The sequence below is a fragment of the Dendrobates tinctorius genome, unplaced genomic scaffold, assembly GCF_039654945.1.
Source record: "Dendrobates tinctorius isolate UK_male_01 unplaced genomic scaffold, ASM3965494v1 ptg000017l, whole genome shotgun sequence".
Taxonomy (NCBI): domain Eukaryota; kingdom Metazoa; phylum Chordata; class Amphibia; order Anura; family Dendrobatidae; genus Dendrobates; species Dendrobates tinctorius.
In genome coordinates, this window is record NW_027361685.1 from 15506045 (window position 1) to 15524223 (window position 18179).

Sequence of the window (18179 nt, forward strand, 5' to 3'; positions counted from 1 at the left end):
GAAGTGAGTTTGGGGGGTCAATATGACAGAAAATACCCAAAAGTGTCACCATTCTAAAAACTGCACCCCTCAAGGTGCTCAAAACCACATTCAAGAAGGTTATTAACCCTTCAGGTGCTTCACAGGAATGAATGGAATGTGGAAGGAAAAAATAAACATTTCTATAACAAGAAATTTCCTTTAGACCTAATTTTTTTTACTTTCGCAAGGGTAACAGGAGAAAATGGATTATACATTTTGTTTTGCAATTTCTCCTGAGCATGCCGATGATACCCCATATGTGGGGGAAATCTACTGTTTGGGCACACACGGCAGGGTTGAGAAGGGAAGGAGCGATATTTAACTTTTTGAATGTAAAATATGCTGGAATAATTAGTGGTTGCCATGTCGTGTTTGGAGAGCCCCTGATGTGCCTAAACAGTGGAAACCCACAACAAGTGACCCCATTTTGGAAACTAGACCCCCCCCCCAAGGAAATGTGTGATGGGCGTTTTGAGCTTCCAAGGGCTTCTTAGAAGTTAATTACGTAGAGCCGTGAAAATAAAAAGTCTTTTTTTTTCCACAAAAAATGATCTTTTCGCCCTCCGTTTTTTTTTTCCAAAGGGTAACAGGAGAAATTGGACCCCAAAAGTTGTAGTGCAATTTGTCATTGGTGTGCTCCAATTCAAGAGCACTAGGGACAGCGCTAGTACTTGGCATTCCCTTAGTTGGAGACATTTCTCCAGAAGCGCTATTTGTCCTTCTTGTTGTACTGGTCCCTGTGTGTGAGGATGGATCAGAATCAATGCTCATTTCTGAGCTGCTACTAAAGCCCTCAAAATCCACATCGCCATCTGACACTGCACTTTCTTCACTGTCAGAACATAAAAGTGCATAAGCCTCCTCTGCACTATAATACTGATGGACCATTTTAACCATTTAACCCTAACAGTAACCCTAACTTTAGTCTAACTTTAGCCTAACAGTAACCCTAACAATAACCCTTACTTTAGCCTAACAGTAACCCTAACTTTTGCATTAACTGCAACCTGCCTTATCTGTTTTTCTGTTGACAGATGAAGTGAATGCCATTACTCCAGATATATCATCATCCATTCACAGCAAAGATCTGTCATCTGATCCTATGAAACAGGTCCCATCTTCTGATTCATTACTGACTACTAAGGAAAATCAAAGTCGCAAAAGAGGCATTAAAAAACAAACTGCTCCTAAAGCAAAGAAGCCATTCTCATGTTCACAATGTGGGAAATGTTTTAACCACAAAGGGACTTTTATTAGACACCATAGAACTCACACAGGGGAGAAGCCTTTTTCCTGTTCAGAATGTGGGAAATGTTTTAACCAGAAAGGGAATCTTGATGAACACCAAAGAACTCACAAAGGAGAGAAGCCTTTTTCATGTTCAGAATGTGGGAAATGTTTTACTCAGAATTCAAGTCTTGTTAAACATCAGAGAATTCACACAGCAGAGAAGCCATATTCATGTTCAGAATGTGGGAAATGTTTTACTCAGAATTCAAGTCTTGTTACGCATGAGAGAATTCACACAGGGGAGAAGCCTTTTTCCTGTTCAGAATGTGGGAAATGTTTTAACCAGAAAGGGAATCTTGATGCACACCAAAAAACCCACACAGCAGAGAAGCCATATTCATGTTCAGAATGTGGGAAATGTTTTACTCAGAATTCAAGTCTTGTTACGCATGAGAGAATTCACACAGGGGAGAAGCCTTTTTCCTGTTCAGAATGTGGGAAATGTTTTAACAATAAATCAGATTGTGTTAAGCACCAAAAAACCCACACAGGAGAGAAGCCATATTCATGTTCAGAATGTGGGAAATGTTTTATCCGAAAATCACAATTGGTTAATCACCATGGAACTCACACAGGGGAGAAGCCTTTTTCCTGTTAATGTGGGAAATATTTTTACCAGAAAGCGCTTCTTGATCGCCATCAGAGCAGTCACACAGAGGAGAAACCTTTTTCACTTTCTTAATGTGGGAAATGTTTTACTTGGAAATCAACTGTTAATAAACATCAGAGATGTCACATAGGGGAGAAGCCTTTTTTATGTTCATAATGTTGGAATAGTTTTAGCCAAAATTGAATCTTCTTAAATGGGTTGTCTCCTGTCATTCCTCATGTTTGCTGACAAAAGGATAAAACTAAGTTTTATTAATTCCAAATATAAAACTATACCCATAATTCATCCCCTGAAGGTTAGTCAATAGGTGACTAATAGAAAAAACATGTACCCCACAGTTCAGTACAGTACATAGGGTGAGGTGATGTATACACTCACTCTCCAAGCCTCTCATTTCTATGGGTTTCATCGTCCTCACCAAAGACGACTCATCAGGAGACTATTTAATATTGATCTATATTCAAACGAGACTAGACAAAAAAAAACTAAAATCATTTATCATGTTATCCAAAACAGTCAGAAAACTAGCCCCATATTGGCAGATCCCAGACCTCAGACTATATACTGTGTAAGTTTATAAGCCAGTCCAGTGTCAGGAATAGATAGTATGTGACAATACAGTATAATTCTTGTGTTTTTCTCCTATAGGGACTGCCCTAGTTTGGTAATGTAACTGCTGTTAATTAGTAGTGCAGACAAATTGTCCAGACTAAACTCAGTCTTCAGACGGCCCAATATGTACCACTCAGGGAAAACTTACCTGCTCCAAAGATCATTAGCAGCTTCTAACTAATGGCCATGCTGCAGTCTGTCGGGAAATGAGTGCAATATCGTTATAAAGACTAGGGATATGTGCAATCATAATGTCTGGGAGATCTGTGCCATTATTTAGTATGAATATGGAAATTATCTCTGAAAGGTAAGTGCTCCCTGAGCGGTATATACGGTATTTTCACATACTATCTATTCCTGACACTGGAGTGACTTATAAACTTACAAAGTATATAGTTTGAGTTCTGGGATCTGCCAATATGGGGCTAGTTTTCTGACTGTTTCGGATAACATGATACATGATTTTAGGGTTTTCTTCATCTAGTCCCGCTTGAATATAGTTCAATATCAAATAGTCTCCTGATGAATGAATGAATGAATGAATCCAATGAATATTCATTTCTCTTAAGTAGTGGCACACATGACCGCCAGCAGCAGCAGGAAGCCGGTGGCTGACACTGCGCACTACTGAAGAGTAATGAATACTCACCGCTATCTCTGATGAACAGTCCCGGTGAGCACTCCGGCAGCTGTGCAAATAACGCTATAACAACGCATTCCCATGCAATCCTATGGGAATCCGCAATTGCTGTGCCCATGCCGTGGATTTTTCCGCTGTAGAATCGCATCGCAGTAAAATCCGCACCATGTCCATTAATTTTGCGGAATCTCGGCGATTCCGCTGCTATAGCATTGCATTGAAACGCTCACTTTACACATGTGGCTATGCCCACTATACGTAAAGTGAGTGCTTCATGTGCGGATGGTACCCAGGGTCTGGAGGAGACTTTCCTCCATGCCCTGTGTACCATATTTCTGTACAAAATAGAATTAAAATTAAAAAAATGGATATATCTACCCTCTGTCGGCCCCCAGCGATGCTGCCAGCAACTTCCGTTCCCAGGGATGCATTGCGCGAATGACCTTTGTGACGTCACGGTTGTCATCAGAGGTCATTCGCGCAATGCATCTCTGTGAACAGAAGTTGCTGGCAGCGTCGCTAAGGACCTGGAGGACTTTGGGGGATGACAGGGTAAGTATACACATATTTTTTTATTTTTAACATTCTATATTTTACTACTGATGCTGCATAGGCAGCATCAATAGTAAAAAGTTGGTCGCACTATGCTTGACAAGTGGGACCAACCTGTATCACTTTTTCAAGCGATGCTTCAAATCGGTTGGAAAGGGCTAGCATTATGGAAGCTAAAAACGCTTGCAAAATGCTTGTGTTTTGCCGGAAAACGCTTGCAAATTCCGCATGCATTTTACCCACGGCAGGGAGTTGTGGAAATGCTGCAGACAATTTTGCAGCATTTCTGCAGCGTGGGCACATAGCCTAAAACAATTGCTGGCATCGGAGCAGGATGCTGTGAGGGAGCCCTGGGTAGGTAAGTGTAATTTTTTTTTTTAATATTTTCTGATGGGGCCATGCATAACAGGACCGGGATGGGGCCCTGCATACTAGGATGAGATGGAGGCCCTGCATACCAGGATAAGGATGGGGCACTGTATACCAGGATAGGGATGTGACCACGCATACTAGCATAGGGATGAGGGTGATCATTTCTGCCAGGATAGGGATGAGTGATCCATGCATACTAAGTAAGGATGAGATGGCCATGTGTATCAAGATGGGGGTGAGGGGACCATACATACCAGGATAGGGGATATTAAGTACAGAATTGACCACACTTTTTGCGTTAATTTTTTTCCTAATTTCCTGCTCTAAAACCTAGGTGCATCTTTTAGTCCAAAAAATACGGTATATATATTTTTTTTTTTCAAAGGACTCATTCTTCATGTTTGGCCTCATTAAAATAAAAACACTCATACTCCGCTGGCGTGCCGGCTCCACTTCAGCGGTGTCGAGACTCACTGTCCCGGGGCATATGTGAGGTTGTCACATCACACGAGCCCTGCACCCAATCAGCAGCAGCTTTCACTGTTCCTTCACACGTATTGAACATCAACAGGAGGCCAGGGCTGCGGCTGCTCTCTGACGGCCTCATGATGCTTGATTTGTCTGAAGGTGGGGACAGTGACGTCAGCGCTGATTGGGCACAGGGCTCACATGATGTAAAAACCTCAAAAGAGCCCCAAGAACACAAGTGCCGACACCACTGCGACGGTGCCAGCATGGGAGGTTTGGGTAAGTGTTTTTATTGTAACAGGACCAAACATGAGGAATGAGAAGGGGTTGTCCAACTAGTTGTCAACCTCTTTATCAAAAATCCCACACAGGGAAAAGTCATTATTATACCTAGAGCGTGAGAAATGAATTACAGGAAAATCATTTTTTGTTGACCTTCAAAAATAACTCCGACGAGGAGAACCTATATATATTATTCACAAATTGTACAAGAACATGATGCACGCGGCGTGCGTTCAAGGATGGAATATTGTATGGAAGTTTTATAGGATAAATTCAAGGATGAATATTATATGGGAGTTTATTCGGACTCCCATGACAGCACCACGAGAGAGGGGATCCGCCCTTCGGGAACAGGAAACCTACAGATACATAAGGGCGGCACCTCTCCCACGCATCAGTTGGTTTCCTGTTCCTGAGGGGACGGGATCCTACAGACCGGATCCCAGGCCGGCCGGCCGGTACAGGTAGCGAGGGGGTCTCCTACCTCGGCCTGGTGCGGAGCTCCTGGAGGACGCCACTGTGGCTCAGGATGGGTGGCACGGTGGTGGTGGATACAGCAGGGAGCGGCTTCCGGAGGAGGTCCGTCTCCATATGTGCGCCGCCGCCGGTAAGTATGCCCCCTGGGGGCTCCCAGCTCCGGCGGTGCGATCGCGGTGGATTGAGGGGGGCCGGCGCAGCTGCAGGGTGCTGGGGCCGGGGAGTGCTCCATGGTGGAGCGCCCGGGCGTCCCGCGTGACTTCAGGTCACGTCGGAATCGTGGTGACGTCAAGGGGCGGAGCCTCGGGGCGCTTCCGGGTCGGCGGCGCCACTGCGCAGGCGCGGGGACCCAAGATGGCGGCGCCCATCGGGAGGACGCCGGTAAGCGCCGGTTCCCCTGCCCAAAGCGGCGCCAGCTGGGGAGGGGGGCCCTATTAGGGGGGAGGGCACGGCAAGAGGAAATCTGTCCGGAGGAGGGGTATATAGGCAGGACCCTAGATGGGTGCCTTGCCTTGGCCACATTATTGCAAGCCAGTAATGGAGAGCAATCAGGAGCAGCAGCAACGGCGGCAACAGCGACAATCTAAACTGCTGCCCCTGGATGACCTTAGGCAGGTCAAACAGAAGAAGAAAGAGGCCCGTGACAGTAAGGAGCATCCGGGACGAAGTGACCAGTCCAGTCATAAAAGCTCCTCTAGGCGGTCAGGAGCAGCGACTGAGAAAAATCCCCCTCATTCTCCGGTACTTGATTGTGGCACTGGTAAGTGATCTTCGTGAATGTTCACTCAGTGACGGGGCCTCCTTCTGTGTTTTATTCTAGGGGAAGAAAGCTACGAGTAAAACCAGACACAGGGAATGCGCACTCTGTGCATGCCCGTTACCAGATTCATGCCCCAAAAAGTTATGTCCCCCCTGTATCCAGCAGACAGTGGCGTAGGAGTCGCCCGCAGTAGCGGCATGTTTAAGGGATATAGTAAGGGCAGAGATGAAGGAAACCCTAAAATCCCTGTCCCAACCAGAGAGTGTAAGGGGTGAGGACCTGGTGGAGTCGGATTCCTCGACAGAGTGGAGGAGAAGTAAGGGCTCCCATATTTCATTTCCCTCGTCCTCAGAAGAAGAGGACTCTGGTCGGTTTTGCCTGCCGCTCGACCGAGTAGACAAATTGGTACAAGCGGTCAGAGGAACAATGGAGGTGGAGGAGCCGAAGCCTCAATTCAATTATCCATGCAGGATGTGATGTTTGGGGGGCTGGAGCAGAGGAAGCGTAGGGTCTTCCCACTAAGCGAAAAGATCCAGGATCTCATCCGCAGAGAGTGGAAAAAGCCAGATAAAAGAGGGTCGCTACCACCAGCCCTCAAGCTTAGATATCCCTTTGACGATTCAGCAATGAATACTTGGGACAAGGCCCCCAAATTAGATGCAGCTATTGCGAAAGCATCGAAAAGATCCTCGCTACCCTTTGATGACATGGGGTCCCTTAAAGATCCTCTAGACAGGAAGGCAGATACCTTCCTTAAAAATACCTGGGAAATGGCAGCCGGTTCCTTAAGACCAGCAGTAGCATCGACTTGCACGGCCAGGTCCATGGTGGTCTGGTTGGACCAGATAGAGTCGCAGTTAAAACAAGGAACATCTAGACAGGAAATCCTTGGGGCCCTACCAATAATCCAGGATGGCGCAGCCTTCCTAGCAGATGCCTCGGCTGATGCAGTCAGAATGGCCGCCAGGGCAGCAGGACTCTCTAATGCGGCTCGGAGAGCCCTGTGGCTGAAGTACTGGCCGGGAGATATTCAGTCCAGGGCGAAACTCTATACTATCCCGTGTGAGGGGGAATATTTATTCAGAGCAGTCCTGGACGAACTACTGGAGAAGGCCGGGGATGATAAAAAGAAATTCCCAAATCTTTTGTCCCCATCTTACCGACGTCTGTTTAATAGAAGGAGATTCGGTCAAGGGAGAAGGTGTAACCCTTCACCTAATAGAGACCGTCCCAGATGGGAGGATAGAAGAAGAGGTACGGGCTTCATGTTCAGACGCTCGTCGAGAGAGCGAAAAAGACAGAACCAATGACTAGCAATTCCCGTGGGGGGTAGACTGTCATCCTTCCTCCCAGCATGGCTACAGGTCACCAATAGTGACTGGGTGCGGAATGTGATATCCGCCGGACTCAGATTGGAGTTCACTCAAGTCCCACGGGATACCTTTAAACCAACACCCTTAACCTTCTGATAGAGGTTCCAGAGTCTGAGAGAGGAAGAGGATTCTACTCTCCCTTATTTCCTAATCCAAGAGCCGGATAAAACATTCAGAACGATTATTTGCGTTTCCTTAAAGAATTTTTGGTTAAACGCACCTTTAAAATGGAATCCATTAGTTCTACAATAAAGATGCTGTTTGAAGGGTGGTTTATGGCGGTAGTGGACTTAAAAGACGCATACTATCATGTGCCCATCCACGCAGATTTCCAGCATTTCCTGAGAGTGGCGGTATCAATAGACGGTATAATCCGTCATTATCAATATAGAGCCCTTCCCTTTGGTCTCTCAGCAGCTCCCCGGGTATTTACAAAAATAGTGGCCGAAGTTATGGCTCATTTATGGGAAGTTGACATCTTAATTATCCCATACTTGGATGATTTTTTGATTGTGGGAAATTCAGTGGACCATTGTCTATCTCAGATAAAAAAAGCTAAGTCCAGATTAGAGAACCTCGGATGGATAATAAATTACGAGAAGTCCCGATTTCAGCCCTTAAAGGTCCAGAAGTTTCTAGGCTTGCTGTTAAATTCAGAAACTCAGCAGTGTCTGTTACCCGTAGATAAATTACAGCAGCAGGTTCTTCGGGCAATCGATAGACCCTCCATGACCTCCAGGCAGGCCATGTTCCTGTTAGGCTCCCTAACCTCATGTATCCCAGCGGTCAAGTGGGCACAATTCCACACTAGGGCCCTTCAGAATGACGTCCTGGTTAATAGCAGAACCTTAGAGGGCTTCTTGCAGGGTCAGGTATTGCTAAGCCCCTCAACTATTACATCTCTTAGGTGTTGGCTCGATGTCGGAAATTTAGCCTCGGGGGTGCCCTGGGTGATACAGATAACCCGCGTAATAACCACAGACGCTAGTCCTTGGGGTTGGGGGGCCCATATGGGGGACATAGTGGTACAGGGACAGTGGGACTCCGATGCTGAGATCTAATCTAACCAGAGGGAGCTGCTGGCGATTGAATTGGCCATTAAAAAACTCATTATGTATCTACAGGGCCATCATGTGAGGGTACTCTCGGACAACCAGCTAGCGGTAGCCTATGTCAACCACCAAGGTGGAACCCGCTCCAACGCCCTGATGCCGATAACGGAACGTCTCCTTCAGATAGCAGAGAAAAATTTTCTATCTTTAACCGCGCTCCACATCAGCGGAAAAGAAAGCATGAAGGCAGACTTTCTAAGCTGCAGGGCCCTAAGGCAGGGAGAATGGGCCTTAAACTCAGACATCTACAACCAGATTGTCCGCAAATGGGGTCAACCGGAGGTGGACCTCTTTGCCACCAAGGAAAACAGGAAGGAAAAACTTTGTTCCCTAAATCCCAGGGAAAATCCACTGGCCGTGGACGCCCTCCTAATAAAATGGGACTTCTCGCTGGCTTATGCGTTTCCGCCTTTGAATCTTCTACCTCTGGTAGTGAGGAAGATCAGGGAAGACAGGGCAAGAGTCATATTGATTGCCCCCTTCTGGCCCAGAAGGACCTGGTTTGCATGGTTGAGGACCATGTCAGTAAGCGATCCTTGAGTACTGCCGAACCTTCCAGATCTCCTCTACCAGGGGCCAGTCAACCACCCACAAGTAGCGGGACTCCGTTTGACGGCATGGTGTTTGAGAGGACACTATTGAGGGATAGAGGGTTCTCAAAAAATGTAATCGATACACTCCTAAAAAGTAGGAAACAAACCACCACAGGTATATATGCTAGAACCTGGAGGCGATTCCTGTTCACCTGTGAGTTTAATATCAGGGATGGAATACCCGTAAAACAGATTCTAGAATTCCTCCAGAGGGGTCTCGAGTTGGGCCTTTTCACTAGTACATTGAAAGTACAAGTTTCAGCTTTAGGGGCCCTATTTGCATGCGACATTGCCGGTAACCATTGGGTAGCGAGATTCATTAAGGCAGTTACCAGATCGAGACCCATACTCAAAGATAGGTGTATGCCTTGGGTCTTAAATTTAGTCTTGACAGCCATGACAGAAACCGTTTGAACCTCTGGATTCTGCTTCACTAAAAATGATATCACTTAAGACAGCCTTTTTGGTAGCAATAACATCTGCATGTAGAATAAGCGACATACAGGCACTTTCCAGATTGCCCCCTTACACAGAATTCTTACAGGATAGAGTAATCCTAAGGCCAGACCCGGCATACCTTCCCAAGGTAGCATCTCATTTTCATAGGACACAAGAGATAGTTCTGCCTTCCTTCCTCCCTAATCCAACCAATCCTAAAGAACAAAAACTTCAGGCTCTAGATGTTAAGAGATGCCTACTTAAATATTTAGCAGCCACAGATCCTTGGAGGAAGGAGAACGCATTATTTTTATCCTTCCAAGGTCCCAGGAAAGGGTATAGAGTGTCAAAGCGCACGTTAGCAAGGTGGATTAGGGAGGCTATCTCTCTTGTCTACACAGCAGGTGGTGGTCCGGCTCCACAGAACCTGAGGGCGCATTCCACTCGTGCCATGGCATCATCCTGGGCAGAGAGATCGGGAGTATCAATTGACCAGATATGTAAGGCGGCCACCTGGTCATCTCCTTCCACCTTTTTTAACCACTATCGGTTAGACATGGGTGCCTCCTTAGATCTCACCTTTGGGCTAAGGGTGCTGCAGGCTGTAGTCCCTCCCTAAATTAGTTTACATCTCTGTAATTCTCTCGTGGTGCTGTCATGGGAGTCCGAATAAAGTATTAAGTTACGTAACGGTATTTTTCGGAAGCCCATGACAGCACCCTTAGTTCCCTCCCTTGTTCACGTATAAGGGTGCACCCCTTTAGAAGATGGTTTTCGCGAGTTCGCCTTATGTGGGAGATGGTTTAAAGAATTGTAAATAGGATAGATAGGTTGTATATATTGTGTATATGCGGTGTACTAACCATGGTAGCCTCTCAAGCTCTGTAATCCAACTGATGCGTGGGAGAGGTGCCGCCCTTTTGTATCTGTAGGTTTCCTGTTCCCGAAGGGCGGATCCCCTCTCTCGTGGTGCTGTCATGGACTTCCGAAAAATACCGTTACCGGTACGTAACTTAATACTTTTATAGCATAAATGAAATACCAACAGAAAATAAGCGACCCAAAACAAATATTTTTCAGTAAAAATAACTCCTCTTTATTAGTTAAAGTATAAAAGAATTGCGCCATTTTCCGATACTTGTCGCGTCTTCATTTTTCATGATTTTGGGTTGGGTGAGGGCTTATTTTTTGTGTGCTGAGCTGACGCTTTTAATGAATACCATTTTGGTGCAAATACGATCTTTTGATCGCCCGTTATTGCATTTTAATGCAATGTTGCGGCGATCAAAAAAACATAATTCTGGTGTTTTGGCTTTTTCTCATTATGCCGTTTAGCGATTGGTTTAATATGTGCATGTTTTATTTTCTTTGTATTGTTTTATTTTGAATGGGGTGGAGGGGTGATTTGAACTTTTATATATTTTTTTCTATATTTCAAAATACTTTTTTGCAACTTTTGGCATTGCGAAGACATACAGCATTGTATCTTAATTAACCAGATGACTATTTTTAGCAAAAGAAGAATAGTAGAATGTTATCTGTATGTTGGCTTTCAAATGTAAGTGTAGATTTCTGGTTGGTCAAGAAAACAGACTTTTGTTTGTGTAAGCCCGTAATATTGACTTTTATTGTGCGCTTATCCTTGATCACTAGTGATGATTGCTGATATGCTAATTTATACATTGTGTTATGGAGCCAGTTTGTTGACTTCTAAAGCAGAGAGGGAAAAACTATGCAAATAGTTTAAATAATCAAGTAATGCTACTTGATCTCATCTCCATTCTTACCCTTCATGTAAATACTCAGACCCAAAGAGTGGTCGTAAATGGCTGCACATCCAGTTGGAAGAATGTCTCAAGTGGGGTACCACAGGGCTCTGTCCTGGGCCCTGTATTGTTCAACATCTTTATCAACGATTTAGATGAAGGAATTGAGGGTAAACTGATTAAATTTGCTGATGACACAAAGCTAGGAGGGATAGCTAATACTAGAGAAGAGAGAGAGAGGATTCAAAAAGATTTAAATAAACTGGAGAAGTGGGCAGCAACTAACAGAATGGTTTTTAACAGGGAGAAATGCAAAGTACTACATCTGGGCAATAAAAATGAAAAAAGCATATATAGAATGGGAGGAATAGGGCTAAGTGACAGCACATGTGAAAAAGACTTGGGTATACTAATAGATCACAGACTGAATATGAGTCAACAGTGTGATGCAGCAGCAAAAAAGGCAAATGCAATTCTAGGATGTATTAACAGAAGCATACAGTCTAGATCACGTGAAGTCATTATTTCCCTCTACTCCTCTTTGGTCAGACCTCATCTGGAATATTGTGTCCAGTTTTGGGCACCACATTTTAAAAAAGACATCAACAAACTGGAGCAAGTTCAGAAAAGAGCGACCAGAATGGTGACCGGTCTGCAAACCCTGTCTTATGAGGAAAGGTTGCAGGATTTGGGAATGTTTAGTTTGCAAAAGAGAAGACTGAGAGGAGACTTAATAGCTGTCTACAAATATCTAAAGGGCTGTCACATTGTAGAAGGATCAACTTTATTCTCATTTGCACAAGGAAAGACTAGAAGCAATGGGATGAAACTGAATGGGAGGAGACACAGATTAGATATTAGAAAAAACTTTTTGACAGAGTGATCAATGAGTGGAACAGGCTGCCACGAGAAGTGGTGAGTTCTCCTTCAATGGAAGTCTTCAAACAGAGGCTGGACAGACATCTGACTGGGATGATTTAGCGAATCCTGCTTTGAGCAGGGGGTTGGACCAGATGGCCCAGGAGGTCCCTTCCAACTCTACGATTCTATGATTCTATACTGAATGAGGGACACTTGTTAAGTCTAAAAATAGGTTACATGCCTCTGTATAAAGAGACTGAGAGAGAGAAACAGCCAGAGATTCTGCCAAGACATCCATACATCTTAAAAGGACCAGAGACAGGACAGCAGCCATTTTACAGCATGACTCCATTACGAGGGACACAGATGTATCATTCTATAGGAAACAACCTAGGGGTTTTCGGCCTGAGTTGGAAGAATACAGATCTCCATTGACCATCACTGAACCTTGGATACATTTGGAGAAGCCAGATTGTGATCCTCAAATCAACTGGCCTTGTATGGACTGTCATCTTCCTACGCTTGTCATTACCTCCTCTTTGTGTGCGTGCCACAGGTGAGGTAGTGACCCTAGAAGATCTGTAGTCACAGCTGCTACCACCCTGGCGAGTCAGTGGAAGGGTGAGACTCAGTAATGTGCATCATCTTGGGTACTGTGCTGGGACTGTTCTATGTGTTATCTGCCTGTTTTGTGGTACAATAAAGCATTGCCACTCTGTTTTACCCTCACCCTGTGTTGCCTGAATAACATTTTGCCCATGTTATAAGGAGAGCGGGAGTTCGGCAGGACGATCCATGGTCCATGCGTTTTCGGCTAGTGGGGGCGCTCATAGCAATTCGGCAGTGACAACCATAGACTTCTGCTGGAGGCCAACGCATCGGTGACCCACAATCATGATGGGGTCACTGAAGGGCGGGATTTCCGGCACGCTTGCTGACGTGCCAGAAAAGATGTGGGCTCAGCGCTGGAGCCCACATCAAATGGAGGGAGTTTGACAATGGCGTACATTTACGCCTGATGTCAGAGAGGGGTTAAAGGGGATTGTTTGGTAATCATGTATACTTACAAGTAATTACAAAAATAACAGCTTCTAATGTTAAATAGTATATAGTTAGGACAAGAAAATATTTGTGTAAACCATGTGTAGATATAAAAATACAGGCAAATGGAGCTCCATCTAGTGACTGTGCAAAAGTCCCATCATAGAGTAAAATGTATCCTAAGAGAGTGTCACTGTCAAGGTGGAAATGAGATTAATGAGAAGGTGACGATCTGATCGCATGCCTTGTAATTTATGCTGGCTTTTAACCTCACTTGTATGGACTAAGTGAAGAATTATATTTCACTATATCGTGGAGCTGGACATTTATCTTCATTACTTTATATGGAGGTTGTGCGTGGCATATACAGGGGTGAGCTGGTATATGGAGGTTGTGCGTGGCATATACAGGTGTGAGCTGGCATATGGAGGTTGTGCGTGGCATATACAGCAGTGAGCTGGCATATGGAGGTTGTGTATGTGAAGCAATGGCTGGGGAGACTACGGTACACAAGATGATGTGCAAACAACACGGTTAATTTATGGACAGGCAAGGAATGAAGTGATAGAGACGTGTAAGCAGAGGTATGCAATGACACAAGACAATTTACAAGAGTGATAATTTTTTGCTGGGCCATCAAATAGCATGGTGCTCCAACTAATACAGAACAATATATTTTCCAACAGGCAAAACACTGTAAACGCAGTATGATGCTACTTTAACTATAGCCTCACTGGCCTCTGCTACGCAGGCCACAGCTGCCGTGCTCTGTCTATTGCAGCCTATCCTAAGCCCTAACGTATACACACAAGGGGTTACACACAAGGGGTTAAAACTCGCAGTAACGTTGAAGCCTCAGTCTAGTCTCGGGGTCCCCCAGCAATACTGTAAGATGGTGCGCACGTCTTTCTGGAAACTCTGAAACGTGGTCTTCTACTTGCTTGAGGGTCCTGGAGATGCTCCTTGAAAATGACATTCCTTTCTTGTATTTCTTCGTGGCTCCTCACAGGACAGCCACCTTTGTTATCCCCAGAAGAGTCTACACAATCTCATAAGTTTAGTCAGACACAGTCTGAGCGTCTTTTCACAGATCCAGGAACGCCAGCTTCCTGCAGCAGCTTCAGCTCAGCACACATGTACAGGAAAAGAGCCCTCCCCTCTCCAGTGCTGGCAGAACAGCACACACAGTCTTTTGCATGGGAGACAGAATGTACCTGTTATGAATGGGTCACCGAGGAGGAAAACAAGACCAAGCTAAGTCACAGAAAACCAGAGAGGTTGGTAACTACACGGATTGCAGAACCCTGAGCCTAACCACACAACTAACAGCAGCCGTGGAGCATACCTACGATGATTCTAGACGCCTCGTCACAGCTGGAGGACTAAATAAGCCAAAAACAAGAAAAGGGGAAATCTAAACTGCCCCAGAGCAGGCCCCAAAGGAATAGACAGCCCCCACACATGTATTGACGGTGAGACAAGATGAAAGCACAAACAGGTAGGAAAATAGGCTGAGCAAATGATGGGGCCCACACTAACTAGAAAGGAAAGGAAAGATACATTCATGCAAAAAAAAACCTGCAAAAATGTCGAATACTTCTGATAGCAAAAAATACCCTGAAGTCACTAGACTTCTCCCACTATATCAGCACTCTGGCATATTCTGAGAACAGAGCAAAAAGAGGCCAATCTAATAAGTGACAAAAAGCAAACTGGCACATACAGTGACAAAAGAATGGAACTTCAGCACAGCCCCAGCCGGGGCTGGCTGACCACACAAAAAACTGAATAGACCAAACCAAAACAAATGTGAACATTAGCAGAGAACACTTAGCTTGAGAAGGCAGGAACTGAACTGGAAACCAAGACCTTAGGAGGCAGGAAAAAAATCACCAGCATGGGAATAGGGAGTCGGCTGTCTTAAATCCAGTCTGAGACTCCAGATGTCCAATCCTCATCCTCATTATCAGGTGGCAGGTCTCTTAATTAGATCAGCTTCATTACCTCCTGCCACCACCAGAGGGAGCCCGGAAAGAGAACTCACAACTCCTCTGTCAGCACAACCAGCTCCCTCACCAGAAACCAGAGGCAGACCAGAAAATGAGTTTGCAACTGTACCCCCCCTTGAGGAGGGGTCACCGAACCCTCATCGATGCCACCAGGCCGTTCAGGATGGGCCCCGGTGAAAAGCACGAACCAACCTATTGGCATCAATGTCAGAGGCAGAGACCCAAGAATTATCCTCCTGGCCATAACCCTTCCATTTGACCAAATACTGGAGTCTCCGTCTAACCAAACGAGAATTCAATATTTTCTCTACCTCATATTCCACATTGCCTTTAACCAATACAGGGTCAGGAGGCGCCGCCACAGGAACTACTGGCTCAACAAACCTCTTCAACAGAGACTTATGAAACACGTTATGGATTTTAAACGCAACTGGAAGAAACAGGATTAAGAATCTCCAAGATCTTATAAGGTTCAATAAATCTTGGCTTGAACTTTGGAGACGCAACCTTCATAGAGATATTCTTTGACGACAACCAAACCATATCGCCCACTTTAAATCGGGGACCAATGGTCCTATGCCGGTTGGAAAACCACTGGGTCTTTTCCTGAGAGTGACAACTTATCCACCACTTGGTCCCAAATCTGCTGCATTCTCTCTACCACAGTGTCCACACCTGGGCAGGTTGAAGATTCCACTTGCCCTGAAGAAAATCGAGGGTGAAACCCAAAGTTACAGAAAAAGCGCGACATCAAAGTGGCAGAACTAGCTCTATTGTTTAGCACAAATTCGGCCAAGGGCAAAAATGAGACCCAGTCATCCTGATCAGCAGATATAAATCATCTCAAATAGGACTTCAAAGTCTGGTTTGTTCTCTCAGTCTGTCCATTGGTCTGAGGATGAAATGCAGAGGAGAAAGATAACTGAATTCCCAGATTGGAACAAAAGGCTTTCCAGAATCTGGAAACAAACTGGACTCCTGTCCGACACAATGTTCTCAGGAATCCCATGCAACCGAACCACCTGTTGTAAAAACAAGGGCACCAACTCTGAGGAAGATGGCAACTTTGGGGGTGGTACAAGATGGACCATCTTTAAAAATCTATCACAAATCACCCAGATAACAGTCATTCTGTGACAGACAGGAAGTTCAGAAATAAAATCCATTGAGATATGGGTCCATGGCCTCTTGGGCACCGGCAGGGGCATCAACAACCCCCTAGAACGAGAACACGGTTTAGACCGAGAACAAATCCCACAGGACTGCACAAAATTCCTGACATCACGAGATAAGGCAGGCCACCAAAAAGACCGACTCACCAAATCTCTGGTACCAAAAATACCTGGATGACCAGCCAATGTGGAGCAATGAACTTCAGACATCACTCTCTTCCTCCACTGGTCAGGAACATACAATTTTCCCATAGGACAATGCTCAGGTTAATCCTCCTGAAATTCCTCCAGGGCGCATCTCAAATTGGGCAAAATGGTAGAAAGAACTACCCCCTCACCTAGTATGGTAGTAGGCTCAGTCACAATAAGAGAATCAGCAAAGAAACTCCTAGAAAGGGCGTCTGCCTTAATATTCTTAGTGCCCGGAAGAAAAGAGACCACAAAATTAAAACGCGCAAAAAACAAGGCCCACCTAGCCTGTCTAGGATTCAAGCGTTTGGCCGACACCAGATAAATCAAATTCTTGTGGTCAGTGAGGACCACAACTTAATGTCTAGCTCCCTCCAACCAATGTCTCCGCTCTTCAAATGCCCATTTCATGGCCAACAATTCCCGATTCCCCACATCATAGTTACGTTCAGATGGGGAGAACTTTCTAGAAAAAAAGGCACAATGATTCATTTTATAAGTCACAGGATCTTTTGGGGACAAAACAGCTCCTGCACCAATCTCAGAAGCATCTACCTCCACCTGAAATGAAAGTGAGACATCAGGTTGCCGTAAAACCGGAGCCGAAGTGAATCTCCGCTTAAGCTCCTGAAATGCCGAGACAGCCTCTGGAGACCAATTCAGCACATCAGCGCCCTTCTTGGTCAAATCAGTCAGTGGTTTCACAATACCAGAAAAATTAGCTATAAATTTACGATAAAAATTAGCAAAATCCAAAAACTTCTGGAGAGCCTTCAAAGAAGTGGGCTGAACCCAATCATAAATGGCCTGTACCTTGGCCGGGTCCATTTCAATAGCCGACTGAGACAAAATAAATCCCAATAATGAAATCCTCTGTACACCAGAGGCATTTCGATCCCTTAACAAGCAGGGAATTCTCCCTCATAATCCGGAACACAGTCCAGACATGTTCCACATGAGAATCCCAATCACTGGAAAAGATCAAAATATCCAGATAGATAATCAAAAACTTATCCACAAAGTCACGGAAAATATCATTCATAAAGGATTGGAAGACAGAAGGGGCACTAGTGAGCCCAAAAGGCATCACCAGGTACTCAAAATGTCCCTCCGGAGTATTAAACGCCGTCTTCCATTCATCACCATGCTTGATGCGAGTAAGATTATACGCCCCCCTGAGGTCAAGCTTAGTAAATCAGCAGGCACTTTTAACTCTGGAGAATAAATCAGAAATCAAGGGTAACGGATACTGATATTTAACCATCATCTTGTTAAGGGAACGATAGTCAATACAAGGTCTTAATGAACCATCTTTCTTAGGCTGGTTTCACATTCACGTTAAAACAACGCTGCGCACTGCGTCGGTAAGCCCCGCCCCGATCCGGCTCCCTGCCCGCCCCATCCGGGATCACCGCCTACTATCGCATTTGCACGCATGCGATCGGCGCACCCTATCTTTAGCATAGGGTGCGCAGATCATGCGCTGCCAGTGTGAAAGTAGCGTGCTGCGCACTTTTGACGGTGCGCCGTGTGCGCCGAAA

General features: G+C 45.3%; 2 protein-coding genes across 2 annotated transcripts in view; both read left to right on the forward strand.

The window, feature by feature from the left end:
• Nucleotides 1-2046, forward strand: part of LOC141082361 (uncharacterized) — a 31059-nt gene extending 29013 nt beyond the window's left edge. The window contains exon 7 of the mRNA XM_073566302.1: nt 1056-2046. Coding sequence (XP_073422403.1) covers nt 1056-1909 — 854 coding nt within the window. The 3' untranslated portion in view covers nt 1910-2046. The remainder of the gene's footprint in view (nt 1-1055) is intronic.
• The window catches only part of LOC141082310 (uncharacterized), a 500638-nt gene that overhangs the window by 37767 nt on the left and 444692 nt on the right, over nt 1-18179 (forward strand). The gene's annotated exons all lie outside the window — the stretch shown is intronic.